General features: G+C 49.6%; 1 protein-coding gene across 1 annotated transcript in view; it reads left to right on the top strand.

Annotated features, from left to right (window-relative positions):
• The window catches only part of CCDC136 (coiled-coil domain containing 136), a 38,740-nt gene extending 21,128 nt beyond the window's left edge, over positions 1 to 17,612 (top strand). Inside the window, 4 exon segments of the mRNA XM_087722642.1 lie at positions 706 to 915; positions 2,259 to 2,399; positions 4,727 to 4,870; positions 16,086 to 17,612. Coding sequence (XP_087578768.1) covers positions 706 to 915; positions 2,259 to 2,399; positions 4,727 to 4,870; positions 16,086 to 16,178 — 588 coding nt within the window. The 3' untranslated portion in view covers positions 16,179 to 17,612.
• The last annotated feature ends 579 nt before the right edge of the window (positions 17,613 to 18,191 follow it).

Genomic DNA, 18,191 nt, shown 5'->3' with positions numbered 1-18,191 from the left:
CTTCAAGAAAGGAGTGTCCAAGAATGGTAGAACCCAACCAAGGAGATCTTACAGGGAGCAGGGAGACAATTTGTTCTCCAGAGCACCCGAGGGTAAGATGAGGACCCATGGCTCCAAGCAGTTCAGGGAGAGGCCCAAACTTGAGTTGAGAAGGAATTTGCTGACTTGGGTAGTTATTAAATGAAGCTATGGGTGCTCCATCACTGGTGGTCTTCAAGATAGGATTGGACAGCCCTTTGTCCAGAATGGTAGGAGGGTTCTTGCCTTAGGCAGGGGGGGGGGGTTGACTAGAAGACATCCAAGATTTCTTTTAACCCTACGGTTGTATGGGAAGGGATGGAACGTTCAAGAAATTTAGGAGGGGCAGGAAGTCCATTGTCTGGGCCTTTGAGGGCAGAGTGTAGACCATTGGTTCCCAAACTTGGCAACTTTAAGACTTGTGGACTTCAATTCCCAGAATTCTCCAGCCAGCAGAGCTGGCTGGAGAATTCTGGGAGTTGAAGTCCAACAAGTCTTAAAGTTGCCAAGTTTGAACTGGCTGGAGAATTCTGGGAGTTGAAGTCCAACAAGTCTTAAAGTTGCCACGTTTGGGAACCACTGTTGTAGACCAAGGTATGGGTGGGGAGGATGGGATGATAGAGAAGCCACCTCAGGAGAGATGGTGATGGAGCTATGAGACACTTCCATCCTCTTCTTGCCTGCCAGGGCATTATTCTGGCCCACTTCAATATGCCAGAAACGGAGAGAGAAGATCACTCTTCCAGCCAGGAGCCGATCAATAATAGAAGATTCAAGAGGAGAATATCCCTGAGAGAAGGGATAGAAGATGATCTTAAGAGTTGGAGGGAGAGGGAAAGGAATGCAGAGTTTCGTCCTGACCAAGAACTCAACAGAAGTTCAGAGAGGGAAGGGCAGGTAAGCAGGTAATGGTGGAGAAAGAACAGTTCGGGCCCATCCCGGGTGATTTCCTGGCCACATCTGAGGGCCTCAGTCCTGCATCTTCCTCAGGGGGACCACCAGGATGGCCAACCTTGCAGATCACAGAAAGAGGACCACCCCCCCGTCCATTAGCAAAGAGCTGAGTGTGCAGATGGAGTGCCACCATCCTTGCTAAGGTCTTCAGGTCCTTGTGGGTCAGTCAGGTTGAAGGTTTTCTAGCCCAGAAGATGGATGTCAAGTGACTGATGTTCAAGGAGCATCCCAAACCAGCTCTGGTTCTTGCAGACTCAGATATCCTGTGGGTTGAAGTCCACAAGTCATAAAAGGGGCCATCGTTCCCCACCTCTGCTCTAGAAATTGATGAAAGGAAGGAACTGGGTAGGTTTAGCTAAAAGAAGAGAAGTTGAAGGAGAGACATGATCTTCTGATCTCTGAGGAGATCTTACAAGGAGCAGGGAGACAATTTGTTCTCCAGAGCACCTGAGGGTAAGATGAGAACCCATGGCTCCAAGCAGTTCAGGGAGGGGCCCAAACTTGAATTGATGAGGAATTTGCAGACTTGGGTAGTTATTAAATGAAGCTATGGGTGCTCCATCACTGATGGTCTTCAAGATAGGACTGGAGAGCCCTTTCTCCAGAATGGTAGGGGGGGTTCCTGTCTTGGGTAGGGGGGGGTTGACTAGAACACATCCAAAGTCCCTCTCAACTCTATGAGTCTATGAGCAGGGATGGGACATCCAAGAACCTTGGATGATGGACGTTCTCCCGGGTTGTCTACAATTTGGATGGAGAAGACCCAAACCTGAATTGAGGAGGACTTTCCTGAGTTGAAGAGCTGTTAAGTGGAGCTGTGAGTGCTCCGTGATTGGTGGCTTTCAAGAAAAGAGCTGGACAACAATTTGTCCAGAATGGTAGGAAGTTCCTGCGTTGGGCAGAGGGGTTGACTAGAAGGCATCCAAGGTCCCTTTCAACCTTACGATTCTGTGAGAAGAGATGGAACAGTCAAGAACTTTGTGGGGGGGGGGACCTAGAAGTTCTTCTGGGTTGTCTAGACCAGTGGTCTCCAACCTTGGCAACTTTAAGACCTGTGGACTTCAACTCCCAGAGTTCCTCAGCCAGCTTTGCTGGCTGAGGAACTCTGGGAGTTGAAGTCCACAAGTCTTAAAGTCGCCAAGGTTGGAGACCACTGGTCTAGAACATGGAGGAAAGTGGGCAGAGGGGAGACAAAAGACACAGGTGGGGAGGATGGGGTGACAGAAAAGCCACCCCAGAAGAGATGGTGATGGAGCTTCCTCTCCCACCCTCTTCTTGCTTGGCAGGGCTTTGAGGCCCAGTCTAGCGTGCCAGACATGGAGAGAGAAGATCAGTCTTCCATCCAAGATCCAGACAATGAGAGAAGACCGAGGAGGGAGCCTTCCTCTGACCAAGAGCCCGACGAAAGTCCAGGGAGGGAAGGGCAGGTAAGCTTAATGGTGGAGAGGGATCAGCTCAGCCTCATCCTAGATGGTTTCTTGAGCTCATCTGAGGTCCTCAGCATCTGGAGATACCCTAGTGACTCACAAGTAGAACGGTCATAAGGTCTGAGAAAGAGAACTGTCCAGTTAGTTTCTAGTCCGTATGAAGAACCTCAAGTGACTCTTCAAGTAGTCTTCAAGGAGGGCCCCAATCAAACCGTTGCCATTTCCTCTTGGTTCTTGCCCATTGGCTTTGTGGTTTGAGATGTTGAACAGGAAGCCCAGATGATGGACATCAAGTAGTTGATGTCAGTCTTCAAGGATGGCCCCAATCAAACCCTGGTTTCCTTGCAGGTGGCTTCATGGTTTGAGATGGTTGAATGGGAAGCTCGGGAGTCCGTTTCCACTAGCAGAGGGTTGCAGGAGGCCGTCACAGCTGAAAACGGAGCTCAGGAACCAGTTTTCACTGGCAGAGCGCTTGGGCCACCATAGGCGTCCCCGACACGTCGAGCTGGCCACGCCAACCCTGTCCCCCCCTCAAGGTCAAACACAACCCTCAATGAAATGAAGTTTGACACCCCTGGTCTAGAAGGTTGGCAGCATCACAACCCAGCTCCGTTTAAACCCAACGAAAGCACCAGTCAGGACGAGTTGTTTAGATGCTCCTTCACACAGAAGGTTGTTGGCTTGGGTTTCATCCCAGCTTGTTTCTCTCTTCATCTGGTCCTTCAAAGCCCGTAGACATCCCAACTTCCAAGGCCACCTCCAGTTTGGATTGGGAACGCATCGTTGGGTGTCATGAGCTCTCTGATGGCACCTCATCTCAAGGTCACAGATGATCTCCACCCTCAGTTGCATGGCTGAATACAATGGGGCGGAGCAGGGAGTTTGGTAGGGTTTCACACAGCCAAAGACCTAATCACTGATCAAGGCCACGGAGCAACGGGTGGGAAGGAGAGGACCAAGCTAGAACTAAGGAGAAATTTCCTGACAGTGAGAGTAGAGTAGAGTAGAGTAGAGTTAGAGTTAGAGTTAGAGTTAGAGTTAGAGTTAGAGTTAGAGTTAGAGTTAGAGTTAGAGTAGAGTAGAGTAGAGTAGAGTAGAGTAGAGTAGAATAGAATAGAATAGAATAGAATAGAACAGAACGCAGTGCAACACAACACAACACAATACAATACGAAAGAATAGGAAACTAAAATAGAATAGAATATAGGAATAGAAGAGAAATGAGTAGAATAGAGTAGAATAGAATAGAACAGAACACAGTGCAACGCAACGCAATACAATACGAAAGAATAGGAAACTAAAATAGAATAGGATAGAATACGATTCGAAAGAATAGGAAACTAAAATAAAATAGAATAGAATAGGATATAGGAATAGGATAGGATAGGATAGGATACAATAGGATAGGATCTTTGCCACTTTAAATGTAGACTAATCAGCGTACATTAAAATGAAATTTCATTGCAGTCAGCTCTCAAAAGATAACTATTAAGCATATATATACCGGTGGTGGCTTCCGGATCCCGTTGCAGCCGGTACTGTTGCAACAGGGGCCGGTGTCCTCCACATGAACGTGCGCCTTCCAGCGGCGCGTCCACGAGCCTCAATGACGCTCCAGCTGCTCGGCGGAGCGTTGTGCAGGCGCCGTATGCTCTGTGCGGGTGCGCGTAAGCCCCGAAAATGTTAAATATCAGTAAGGAACGTGGGCGGACAGGCGGGCCCTCCGGAGCACTGTACTGGAACGGCACCTGGTGCTCTCGGCAGGCACCGGTACGACTGTACCGGGCCGTACCGGTCGTAACCCACCACTGCCCTGCAGCCTCCTGGGAACAAAAATGGGCCCTCACACATGTATGGCAGAGACCCAAAACTCAGCTGGCTGGCGGGATGTGCAAGGCATGTGCGGTGGAGCTCAACTGGGGCGAGAGGGCTCATGTGCCCGCAGAGAGGGCTTCTGTGCGCCATAGGTTCGCCATCCCAGGTCTAGGATCTCCTGCTCAATCAGGGAGTTGGACCTCCAAAGTCCCTTCCAACTCTCTGAGTCTATGTTCTACTTAGGAGAATTAAGGAGGGATTTCCTGCCAGTGAGAACAATCGAGCCGTGGAACAAACGGCTTCCCTCCAGAGGTTGCAGGCGGCCCATCGCTGGAGGTTTTCAAGAAGCGACTGGAAGTGGCCCAGGGTCTCCTGCCTCACCAGCCCCAGAGACGTCGGCCAAACGGCACAGCCCACCCCCTTGTAGGAGGAGCGTGGTGCCTGTGCCAGCCGGGCAGAGGGCTCTTGGTGGGCCTCCCGTGACGGTTCTCCTTCTTCTCGGCTTTTGGCAGCGCGACCGAGCGCAGCAGGACCTGCGGGAACTGGAGGAGAGGTACCGCCACAGCCAGTACGAGTGGGAGCAGCTTCAGGAGGAGCTCCATCTGTGCAGGGAGGAGATTGAACGGCTGAACGGCACCATTCCCATAGGAGGACGGGTAAGGCCACTTGCACACACGCGCACACACACAGCCACCTCTGGGACCAGGGGGGTCTTCTCAACGGTTCACCGACAAAAGGGCGAACGACAAAATCGCGCCCGACTAAACCGCGGTGACAAAACCGTGTGTTCTAAAGCGCTCCGACGAATGAGCGCTGAATCGTGCCGACAACAGTGCGGCGACAGAAGCGCGCTGTAAAACTAAACCTAACCCTAACCCTAACCCTAACCCTAAACGTAACGCTAACCCTAACCCTAAACGTAACGCTAACCCTAACCCTAACCCTAAACCTAACCCTAAACCTAACCCTTACCTTAACTTAAATCGCCCTTCTGCCGATGCGCTGTTGTAAATCGCCCTTCTGTCGACGTGCTGTTGTCGGCGAGTTGATGACGTCGCAGTTTTAGCGACACGATTTAGTCGGGCGCGGTTTTGTCGTTCGCCCTTTTGTCGGGTCACGCTTCTCATCAAGGCTGCGCTCGGAGGCCTATCTTCAATAGAGGTTCTCCGCATTGGCCGTCCCAAAGAGCCAAGGATGGTGGAGATCCAGAGATGTTTCGCGAGAATCAAACACTCCAGCAAAGCAGCGTGGTGTCCTTGGTGGCATCTGAGCTTGATTGTTTTCTTCGAGATGTTTCGTTACCCAAACTCAGTAACGCCATCGGTGCCAGAATGGAAGGGGGTTTGTGGAAAGGAGGAGGAGGAAGGAGGAGGAAGAGAGGAGCAGGAGGAAGAGAGGAGGAGGTTGAGGTCCTTGGTGCTTTCTGAACTTGGTGGTTTTCTCTGAGATGTTTTATGACCCAAACTAGGTTACGTCATCAATGCTAGAATGGAAGGGGGTTTGTGGAGAGGAGGAAGAAGGAAGGAGGAGGGAGGAGGAGGAGAAGGAAGATGAAGAGGTGGTCCTACGTGCCCTCTGAGCTTGGTGGTTTACTAGTAGACATTTCATGACCCAAACTAAGTAACGTCATCAGTGCTAGAATGGAAGGGGATTTGTAGAGAGGAGGAAGGAAGGAGGGAGGAGGAGGAGGAGGAGGCAGAGGAGAAGGAAGAGAAGGAGATAGTCCTGGGTGCTCTCTGAGCTTGGTGGTTTACTTGTAGACAGTTCATGACCCAACTGGGTAACATCATCAGTGTTAGTCAACTGAATGACGTAATGAAACGCCTCCAAGAGAACTACCAAGGACACCTCATCTCGAATATTCTTCTTCATTGGCAACATTATGTTCCTGTGGTTTCTTGGTGGAATCCACCATGATTTCAAATTCTGATCTCCTGGAACAGGGAAGATAAAAGCCATGGAGGATGGGGGTGAAGACCACGGACCTTTTAGCAAAATAACTTAGCCATTGTGTCTGCTTGGGGTTCTGCTGGGCTCCAGGTGGGACCATGAGTGAACCACCAGAATGTGACGATTCTCAATCATTCGGGTCATGGTTGTCCCAAAGGTGCTTCCCCCTGCTCCCCCTCCAAAAAGGTAACTGGACTTTCTTGGTTGAAAACATTTCACTTCTCATCCAAAACTCTTCTTTAGAACTTCAGAACTTCTCATCCAAGACCTGAAGAAGCTTCTTTGGTTGAGAAGCAAAAGATTTCCAAAGGGGAGGGGGAAAAAATGAGAAAGCCCACTTGTCTTTTGGGGGAAATTAAAAGCACCTTTGGCCACCAGAAAGTTCTCCTTGTTGAGTGGTCAAGGAGCAGGGGGTCAACAGGTACGGATTCTCTATCAGGTTGCCCCCTACGGTGCATGTTGCGTACAAGGTTCTGACCACCACAATTCACGAAGGAGGCCGAGGAACGAGGAAGAGGGCAGAGGAGGGCAACCTAGATGGCGAAGGGCTTGGAGGTGAAATCCCGCAAAGATCAGTTGAAGGAACTGAGATTGTTTAGACCTAAGGGACAGAAGGTTAGACATCTTCTAGTTCTTGAAGGATTGTCCCAAGGAACGGGGTGGGGAGATCTTCTCCAGAACATTGGAAGTTAACAAGAAGATCCACCAGTTGATGGAAGATGGATCTCTCCTTCTTCAATGTCCATCTTTTTGGGGGTTCTTCTTCTCTTGGGTGATCTGGGGAGTAGCTCCACACACCCCTTCCATGGGGCAGCCTTCCAAAACCAGGAGTAATGTCTTGAATGGAGCACAGTTCTGGAACAGTTCTGGATCAGTGGCCCACATCTTAAGTTCTCCCTAGGGTTCCCAGAACCTCACAATGGCGACCAAAACTCTCCTGGAGGCATCTCATCCTTAGTCCTAGCCAACTTTCCCAAGATACTTTTGCAAATTCGGTTGTCCTGTGAACCACCCCCCTCCCCTGATCCCATTCTCTGCTGAGCCCCTGCAGCATTTAAGCAGGTTTGAAACCCACCAAAAACGACCCAGGCAGGGGTGAAATCCGCCAGGTTCTGCCAGGTTCTGGAGAACTGGTAGCGGAAACTTTGAGTAGTTCGGAGAACCAGTAGCAGAAATTTTGAGTAGTTTGGAAAACCAGTAGTGGAAATTTTGAGTAGTTCGGAGAACCGGTAGCAGAAATTTTGAATAATTTGGAGAACCGGTAGCGGAAATTTTCAGTAGTTTGGAAAACCAGTAGTAGAAATTTTGAGTAGTTTGGAAAACCAGTAGTGACAATTTTGAGTAGTTCAGAGAACTGGTAGCAGAAATTTTGAATAATTTGGAGAACCGGTAGCGGAAATTTCCAGTAGTTTGGAAAACCAGTAGCAGAAATTTTGAGTAGTTTGGAAAACCAGTAATGGAAATTTTGAGTAGTTTGGAGAACTGGTAGCAGAAATTTTGAATAATTTGGAGAACCGGTAGCAGAAATTTCCAGTAGTTTGGAAAACCAGTAGTAGAAATTTTGAGTAGTTCAGAGAACTGGTAGCAGAAATTTTGAATAATTTGGAGAACCGGTAGCGGAAATTTTGAGTAGTTCAGAGAACTGGTAGCAGAAATTTTGAGTAGTTTGGAAAACCAGTAATGGAAATTTTGAGTAGTTCAGAGAACTGGTAGCAGAAATTTTGAATAATTTGGAGAACCGGTAGCAGAAATTTCCAGTAGTTTGGAAAACCAGTAGTAGAAATTTTGAGTAGTTCAGAGAACTGGTAGCAGAAATTTTGAATAATTTGGAGAACCGGTAGCGGAAATTTTGACTGGTTTGGAGAACCGGCAAATACCACCTCTGGGTGGCCCCCAGACTGGGGAGGGAATGGAGATTTTGCAGTATCCTTCCCCTGCCATGCCCATCAAGCCACGCCCATCAAGCCACACCACAGAACCGGTAGTAAAAAAATTGAACTTCACCACTGGACCCAGGTTGTAAATCCTCTAATCTTTCTCTTTTTCTCTCCTCTTCCTCCTCTTCCTCCTCCTCCCTGCCTCTTCTGTCTTCTGTCCTCTGGGTGGCTTCATGTCTGAATGGCATTTCACGCTCCCCCACCCCATCCCCACTCTCCCCCAGGCCTCCCCCACCCCGGGCTCCCCCACGATCTCCCTCCCTCTCATAGGACTGGTTGTCATAGTGGCTCTCCTCTGGTGCTGGTGGGCTGAGACCTCCTCCTCCTCCTCCTAAACCCCAACCAGGTATTCGAAATCGGCATTTCCCCCCACCCGGCTGTGCTGTGGGTCTGGGCCGCTTCATCCCTTCTTCCCAGCATGCGCTCTTTCCTGCCTGCTCCTCTCTGTAGAGGAACGGGACAATCAGCTGCGGCCAACTCGCTGGGGGACAATCCAACAATTCAATTTAATTTTATTTAAAACAATTGAAAACTTTTTTTGTCATTCCGATTTTATTTTGTCCTTCCTTTTGCATCCTTTCTTAAGGGATTCTATGCCAACATAGTGGTGAGTTGTGCCATGGCCAGTTGATCATTGCCAGTTGACCATGATGAGTTGTGCCATGGCCAGTTGACCATGATGAGTTGTGTCATGGCCAGTTGACCATGGCCAATTGACCATGATGAGTTTCCCATGGCCAGTTGACCATGATGAGTTGTCCCATGGCCAGTTGACCATGGCCAGTTGACCATGATGAGTTGTCCATGGCCAGTTGACCATGATGAGTTGTGCCATGGCCAGTTGATCATGGCCAGTTGACCATGTTGAGTTGTCCCATAGCCAGTTGACCATGATGAGTTGTCCCATGGCCAGTTGACCATGTCCAGTTGACCATGATGAGTTGTCCCATGGCCAGTTGACCATGATGAGTTGTGCCATGGCCAGTTGACCATGGCCAGTTGACCATGATGAGTTGTCCCATGGCCAGTTGACCATGGCCAATTGACCATGATGAGTTTCCCATGGCCAGTTTCCCATGGCCAATTGACCATGATGAGTTGTCCCATGGGCAGTTGACCATGGCCAATTGACCATGATGAGTTTCCCATGGCCAGTTTCCCATGGCCAGTTGACCATGATGAGTTGTCCCATGGGCAGTTGACCATGGCCAATTGACCATGATGAGTTTCCCATGGCCAGTTTCCCATGGCCAGTTGACCATGATGAGTTGTCCCATGGCCAGTTGACCATGGCCAGTTGACCATGATGAGTTTCCCATGGCCAGTTGACCATGATGAGTTTCCCATGGCCAGTTGGCTGTGGCAGATTGGCCACAATGAGTTGGCCACAATGAGTTGGCCATGTTGAGTTGGCTGCAGCGAGTTGTCCTAGACCCGTAGAGACAACCCCCTCATACCCCCTCCTTTCCTGCCGCTTCCTCTTCTTCCCCCCTTCCTCCTTTGAAGCATCTGCATGTCCCCTCTGGCTGAGCTGGGGCTAGAAGGACTTTATTGGTGGTTGGGTGAGGCTCTGAGGAGCATCATGGTGGACCTTTGGAGCAGTGGGATTTGGGAGCCAGAGAAGATCCCTCTAGGGTGGGTAGATATGCCCCCTCCCTCCCAAGGAACCCCCTGGGAAATAAATCCCACCCAGTCATTTTGTGGCAATTACCCCAAGGAGCCACTTGGTGGCACAGTGGTTAGAAAGCAGCATTGCAGGCTAACTCTGCCGACTGCCAGGAGTTCGATCCTGACCGGTTCAAGGTTGACTCAGCCTTCCGTCCTTCCGAGATTGGTAAAACGAGGAACCAGATGGCTGGGTGGCAAGAGGCTGACTCTCTGAACCGCTTAGAGACTGTCAATCACTGTCAATCATTGTGAAGTGGTATATAAGTCGAAGTGCTATTGCTAGTATCTATTTATCTATTTGGCCAAGTGACGTTAGACCTACCAGGAATTCATCTCCAGTATAGAGACATTCAGTGAATAGGGAATCCTCGATGTATGACCACAATTGAGCTCAAAATTTCTGTTGCTAAATGGGACAGTTGTTAATATAGCAGTAGACTTAGCAGTACACTTATATACCGCTTCATAGGGCTTTCAGGCCTCTCTAAGTGGTTTACAGAGAGTCAGCATATTGCCCCCAACAATCTGGGTCCTCATTTTACCCACCTCGGAAGGATGGAAGGCTGAGTCAACCCTGAGCCGGTGAGATTTGAACCGCTGAACTGCTGATCTAGCAGTAGCCTGCAGTGCTGCATTTAACCACTGCGCCACCTCGGCTCTTGTTAAGTGGGCTTTGGCCCATTTTGTGACCGTTCCTGCCACCCTTGTTAAGTGAGTCACTGCAGTTGTTAAATAAGGAACAAGGTTCTTAAGGGAATCCGGCTGCCCCTTTGAATTGGATCGTCGGAAGGACGCAAAAGGGGATCACGGGACCCTCCCCAGGGACACTGGGACCATCGTAAATAGGAGGCAGTTGCCGAGCATCCAAACTTTGATCAGGTGACAGGGGGGGGGGAGGCTGCAACGGTCGTAAGTGTGAAAAACGGTCATAATTATCTTTTTTTCAGTCCTGTTGTAATTTCGAATGGTCACTAAGTGAACTGTCTTAAAGCCGAGGACTTCCCTTCCTTGCAAAACAGTAGAACGTAAAAATAATACTGGACTGTGCAGCCAATAAAAGGGAGAAGTGAAAAATAATAATAAAGGGAATAAGCAATAATATTGCAGCCATCCCCTGTGGGTTAATGACGAGGCTACACACAGCAGTACTCGGCTTATGACCACAAGTGGGCCCAGAATTCTGGTCACTAAGCAAGATGGTGGTTAAATGAGTCACACCTGGTATTACGACCTTTTGGCTACAGCTGTTAAATATTAAATCACTGCAGTTGTTATGTGAATCACACGGTCATTAAGCGAACCTGGCTTCCTGCATCAACTTTGCTCATTTGGAGGAAAGGTTGTAAAACGGGGCAGAACTCACTTAACAATGGTCTCCCTTAGCAACACAAATTTTGGAGGTCCATTGTGGTCATAAATCGAGGACTGTCTGTAAAATAATTTTTAAAAAAACCCGAAGGTGCTGAATTAGTGGTACATACAACCCGTCCTCATACTTACGACGTTCCAGGGTCCCACAGCCACTCTTTTCCAGACTTCCTTTTCCAGAATTTATGGGGAGGCTGGCAGCCAATGGCGAACGATGGCCACCCGATGTCCTCACTTAAGGACGACCCGGGATCCGCTTCACGGCCGCAAGCAGAACTGCCCTCCGTAAGCAGTGCGCGTGCGCGGGACAGCCTTGTGTGGCTTGTCAACATAAACCCTGATCCCGATTCGCCGTCGTTAAGCGAGGACTACCCAATCCACTTTCACGGTGGTGGTGGGGGAGAAACCCCTTCTATATAAAAACGGCTTTCAAACCCTGATTTGGGAATTCTGTGTCGCAAAATCCCCATTATTTTAATCCTTTTAGTACTACTTGGTGCTCCTGACAAATCCCGGAGTGTTTGTTTAGCTTTGGGCTTGCAACTAAGCTGTGACGGATGGTATGCGCCCCCCCCCCCCAATTGGCTAGCGGGCAAATTTCCTAGTTAGGGCTTGGAATTTGGGAAGCAGGAGAAGGAGGAGGGGGAGGAGGAGGAGGAGGAGGAGGAGGAGGAGGAAGGTTCGAAGGCATTGAAGGCAGAAAGGGATTGGATTGGATTTATTACATTTATATGCCGCCCTTTTCCCCGAAGGGGACTCAGGGCGGCTCACAATTCAAGTCAGGGAAGGGGGGTACAGACAGGGAATAAAAAAGACGAACATAACAATACACAATTTAAAAGCACACAACAGCCATACCATTCGAGAAGGGGGGGCAGAAGCTCTTTAGCCTCAGGCCTGTCGGAACAGCCAGGTTTTAAGGGCTTTGCGGAAGGCCTGGAGGGCGGTGAGGGTTCGAATCTCCACGGGGAGCTCGTTCCAGAGGGTCGGAGCAGCCACAGAGAAGGCTCTCCTCCGGGTAGTCACCAGCCGGCATTGGCCGGCGGATGGGATTCGGAGGAGGCCTAATCTGTGGGATCTAATCGGTCTAGTGGAGGTAAAAGGGTCGGATTAGCCAGGGGGAGAAACCGAGGGGAGGGTGTAGGGGAGGTGCCCCCACCTGGAGAAAGTCCCCTCTCTAGTTTCCAGCAGAACGATTGTGATTGATGGGAGATTCTGGAGGCCCCAAGCTGTGGGGTGGGCTGGGGAGTAGACAACCCTTGAGAGGATCCGGCTCAAGATCCAGAAGGATTTCGACAGAGTCGAGAAGTCGGCCCTGTTCAACAAGATTAAATTCAGCGTAGAAGGAAAATAAGGTTTTGCACTTAGGTAAGAAAAAAACGAATGCACCGATTTAGTATATGCGTGGGGCCTGACTCAATAGTAGGAACTGCGAGAGGGATCTTGGAGTCCTGCTGGACATCCACTTAAACAGGAGCCAGAGGCGTGTGTGAGTTCAACATCAAAGACCAACACAATCCTAGGCTGTCTTAAGAGGGATAGACTCAAGATCACACGAAGGGTTAATGCCAGTTTATAATGGCTTAGGAAGACCACTAATGCTTCAGTTGTGGTTTAACATTGCATCCAGTTTTGGTCGTCACGGTGTAGAAAAGATGTGGAGACTCTAGAAAGAGGGCAGAGAAGAGCAACAAAGATAATTAGGGGACTGGAGGCTAAAACATACGATGAACGGTTGCAGGAACTGGGTAGGTCTAGTTTAATGAAAAGAAGGACCAGGGGAGACATGATAGCAGCCTTCCAATATCTCAGGGGTTGCCCCAAAGAAGAGGGAGTCAAGCTATTCTCCAAGGCACCTGAGGGTAGAACAAGAAGCAATGGGTGGAAACTAATCAAGGAGAGAAGCAACTTAGAATTGAGGAGGAATTTCCTGACAGTGAGAACAATCAATCAGTGGAACAGAAGTTGCCTCCAGAAATTGTGAATGCCCCAACACTGGAAGATTTTAAGAAGAGATTGGATAACTATTTGTCTGAAACGGTGTAGGGTTTCCTGCCTAGGCAGGGGGTTGGGCTAGAAGACCTCCAAGGTCCCTTCCAAGTCGGTTATTCTGCTTACTTCAGATTCTAATTTGCTTCTAGAAGGTCCCATTAAGGTGGCCCTACTTCGGGGAGCTTGAGAGGGAGGAATCAGGGTTAGCAAACCTGTCTCTTTGGGTGAACATGACATGGAGCTCTAATAAAAGCCCATTGAGCTGATGTCTGGATTCGCACTGGGCTCTCCGATGCTGAAGCCAGCCTCAGTGCTTCCATCTGGAAAAGGGGGACAATTCCAAATTCAACCTTTGGGGTTTGTGGTTGAAATCTATGCCCCCCCAAATCCCCGAACCTTCCTGTTAAGTCAATGGCTGTGTTAAGTCGGGGTCGAATTCTACTTATGCCAGGTAGTTCTCAATTTATGACACTGGGCGACACTTCAAAGTTATGACCGACCTGACAAAAAGAGGACTTACGACCTGGATTCTAAATGAGGACAGCGGGGCAGTGTCAGGTGGCCACATGACCATGTTTTATGACGGTTTCGCTTGAAAACTGACTTCTGTTTTTTTTTTTTTGTGAATCTGCACCTCTAGCAAACAATTGCTTCAGTTAACAACCTCCATGTCCCTTTTAACGACATCTGCATTCGCTTAGCAACCGTTGCATCTGCTTTGCAATCCCCACGTTTACTTAATGGCGGCTGCAAAATAGGTTGCAATTCGGGTCGGTCCCATGTCTAGGAACCGGGCAGTGACATTTTGCAAACTCAAAATTTTGTGTTGTATTAATTAACGTTCATTAATTAAATATTTCATGCGTCCTTAAAATGCAAATCGCAGAGTTGTTGTAGAATGCAAGAGGAAAAAATTTATGCAGTACCAGGAGACCTTGACCCAACGGTTCGTTTAGGGACCATTCAAAGTTACGACGGCGCTGAAAAAAATGAATTATGACCGCTGTAGCATCCCCATGGTCACGTGATCAAAATTCAGATGCTTGGCAACTGGCATGGACTTATGTCGGTTGCAGTGTCCCAGGGTCACGCAATCCCCTTTTGCGACCTTCTGACAAAGCAAATTCAATGGGGAAGACAGATTCACTTAACAACCGTGTGATTCACTTAACAACTGCAGTGATTCACTTAACAACTGCAGTGATTCACTTAACCACTGGGGTAAAATGGGGCAAAATTTACAGATGATTCGCTTAGTAGCAGAAATGTTGGGCTCAATTGTGGTCGTAAGTCGAGGACTATCCATAATCCCGACCCACCTGTACTACGTTTATGATAAGATTGCAGTAACAGAATTTTGCAAGTCCGAATAGCGCCTCCCCCCTCCCCCCCTTCTTCTCTTTCTCTTCACGGGAACCAAGTTGAATCCCGTCTGAGATGCTTCCTCAGGTTACAGTTCTGGCTCAGACTCCGCTCTCCCTTATCTGGCTGTTGCCTCGGCTGCAGCTCTTCCTCCTGTTCCTCAAGGCTCCCCCTTCTGTCCTTTGTTTCGCTGCTTCCCTGATGCCGGATAATTGAGTGGTTGAGTTCCCTGATACACACGCTAACCTTAAATCCAGGTTAATGACGTGTGATACAGCAGTGGGTTCTGGCGGTCGCGACTGCCGCTTTGCTCATGGCCGTAACGTGCCTACCTTTGATGCAAGCTATAAAAATTGCTCTGCGCATACGCAGAAGCAAAAAACCCAAGATGGCGGCGCCTATGGTGCCACTGCGAGAATGGTTTGGGCGCGTGGCAGGCCTGGGTCGCTGCCCGTTCCAGCGGCTCAGGCTGCCATACCACTACAACCAGTCCAAACCAGTAGGAACCCACCACTGATGTGACAGCTGTGTTGATGTCAGGTACGAACAGCCAGACCCATTCTTGCCGAGTTCAAGCTACTGTAACTACAGGTCGTTCTCGACTTTCAACAGTTCGTTTAGCGACTGTACGAAGTTACAAGGGCACTGAAGAAAAGTGACTTGTGTCTGTTTCTCATGTTTACGACCCAGAGGTGGGTGGCTCCTGGTTCGGCCCGGTTCACCCGAACTGGTACTGGTATTTTTGCCGGGGTTGCAGAACCAGCAGCGAGCCAGGCTGGCCACGCCCCGGACCCAGTTCCCTCACTGCTGCTGATGTCGCTGCTGTGTTGTTTTTTAGTGACAGCGCATGCGCAGTTCACTATAAATTGTTCTGTGTATGCGCTAAGATCAATTTACATTAAACAGTGCACACGCGCGCAGCATTGCGCGTGTGTTGCGAACCAGTAATAAAACTGGCAGCAATGCACCACTGTTACGAACTGTTGCACGTGATCTAAATTCAGCCGCTTAGCAACTGGCATGTGTTTATGACGGTCTCAGTGTCCAAGGGTCACATTTGTGATCTTCTGAAAAAGTCCATGGGGAAGCCAGGTTCACTTAACAACCATGCTACCCATTTAACAACTGCAGTGATTTACTTAGCAACCGTGGCAAGAAAAGTCAGTAAAATGGGGGAAAATTCACAACAGCCACAGAAAATTTGGGCTCAGTTGTGGTGGTAAGTCGAGGATGACCGGTACTTAATGCGAGGATAAACTTCCCGCCTTAAACCGTTACCACTGAAATTAAGAGAGCTTAAAGTAAGCACTGAAGAGCCAAGAGGATGGTCTCTCTCTGACCCCAAATGACCTTACAAAGATCGATCCCGTAGCCAAAGTTGGACTTCTGTGAGCTCACATTTTAAGACGGAAGACGTGCCTCCTTGGAGGGGTGGGTAGAATCGAGCGGATTATAATGCACAACTGATTGGCATCGCGGCCACGATGGCGTCATGTCAGGTACGAGGTCATTGTGGCTTGTGCCGGACCTCGAGGGGCAGGTAAACAGGGTTCAAGGCGGCACCACTGATTCTATGTTGTCTCCTGTCCTGCAGGTCCCCAACGGAGGGATGAAGCCGTTCGGTATGTTTATCATCTGCGCAGGAGGCTTAATGTTGTACTCCTGCTTGAGGAGGATGGATCGCTGACCTGAGGACCCTGCCAGCCTCCTGGTGGAGAGGACCACACTTGCCACGCGCCCTGCCCCCTGTTCCAGCTTGGTGACAACAAGCACTTCCCCCGAACCCAACTACTCAGGAGCTTCTGGATCCAGCCCTTGCGATTTCTCGGAAGCGCCAGCTCGTCTCTTCGGCCAGGACAGACCCTCCGCTCCCCATTCTCCCTTACTCTCTTTGAATCCCTCTCCCGGCCTGCCCTGTGCCATGCATCACCTCCCCCCCTCCCCACAAAAGTGCAGGAGGACGATCTCATAACTAGGCTTTTACGTTGTATCTGCTCCGAGCACTTGGTCTAGAATGACGGGACCAGACGCTGCTGGCTCACCACACTAGGGCACTGTTTCCGGGGGCCTGAAGCTACCCTCTTTTCCAAACTGGGGAGGGGGAACACCGGGAATGGTTTGAAGGGGGACGAGTCAGTGTGTTGGCTGAGCCCAAATAAAACAGAGAGCCTTGGTTACCCCCATTCCCCAACCCTCATCCCTTTGCAGACTCTCATTTACCAGACCGCTAGCTGATCCTCAGATCTGCCCATTGAAATATGCCCGACTCCTGTGGACTTAAATACCGCGTCCGTTTCCTGGGAGTCCCGTGCTGCATGCGTGAAATCTACACAGGATGTTGGGCGAGTTGACTCCCCTAGTTCCAGCAATATTAGAGCCTCTTTTAACACTGTGACGCTCCAGAAGGGCCGCGGTTGGCGGTTCTAATTTTTCTCGTTTCTCGTTGCTCGTTTCTGCCCTGCTCAGGATAGGCACAATCTATGCATTTTGTCCACCCACCGTATTCCCTCCTCCGTTTTTGTGGTCTGGCTGGGCTGCTGCGTTGGACGCGATATCGATGGGCTTCTGAGCTGCGTGTGGTTTTTTTGTGTACGTGTGAGTGACACTTGATTCTTCAAGCCCAGCACAATTGTATCAACTCCTCTCTCCCTTTCCGTACTCCAAGGAGTCCGCCAATGTGTATTTTCAACCAGGGGTGTCCGTAGGGTAGGGTTAAAACGGGCGGTGAACGGTGCAATCGAACCTCGGCAGACAGTTTGCCACAATTGGCCAGCTTTGATCGCACCGTCGTGATCAATGTCCCAGTTGTGGAGTCCCCCTGAGTTCCACATAGTTTGGTAACAGGTGGGACATAACATCAGCGGGCACCTCGTTCTGGGTTCTGGGTCTCCCGTTCTCACCCTGCATGTTGCGTGCAGTCACGTTCTTTTATGTGTAGCCTTCTCTGTCAGTTCACAGCCGTTCCCCGCCTCACCTGGGTCTTCCTCGCCCCTGGGTCACCTGCTCTCCACCGAGAAGGGGCCCGTTGCAAATCAGCACAAGCCAACCGGCCCAAGAGACTCTGCAGAACGTTCTCCTCTTTGTCGTCTCTGTTGTAACTCGGTAAAAAGAGCTTTATAAATATCCAGAGTGTGGATGTCTTTCTTTTGTCTCCTAACTGCGACATTTGGTCTGTTGAAGGGATGGGTTAGAAGCTGGCAGGCTAATTTTCACTTGTTTATTCATTCACTAGCTGGATACCTGTGCTTCGCGATGAAACTATGTGATCGGGCTATGCAGGAGAAATTCGGTTCACAATCTGTTGGCTCAGTGGTGGTCAGTGACATAAATATCGCTTCCGCCGCCTTGAGTCCGGAAGCAGTTCCGTAGGTGGAAGGCGTAGACTTTTTGGCGAGGTGCTGACATTTAGTACTGTAAGGAGCCTCAGACCGCTCCTGAGTGAAGGAGTGGAACATCTGCCAGTTTGAACTGAGGTAACGGAATGTGAGGCAACTGGCAGTTGGAACAGAGTTCTTTTCAGTTGGGGAGGGGGAGTAGAACGCCTTAGCATCAGAGTGTGTTAATTACGGTATAAGAAATACTAATCTGATGGTCATTTCAAAAAGTCCTTTCTTAGCGAGCACCTAGAAGCCAAGAGGAAAATACGGGCCAAATTTCAAATTTGTAGGCTTTATGGTTCTGGAGATTTTGTGATGACACC

The sequence above is a fragment of the Thamnophis sirtalis genome, unplaced genomic scaffold, assembly GCF_051295495.1.
Source record: "Thamnophis sirtalis isolate CommonGarterSnake01/CBP01778 unplaced genomic scaffold, rThaSir2_p1.2 scaffold_9, whole genome shotgun sequence".
Lineage (NCBI taxonomy): Eukaryota > Metazoa > Chordata > Lepidosauria > Squamata > Natricidae > Thamnophis > Thamnophis sirtalis.
Note: the sequence above shows the minus strand (reverse complement) of the source record. Positions and strands in the feature narration are given on the sequence as shown.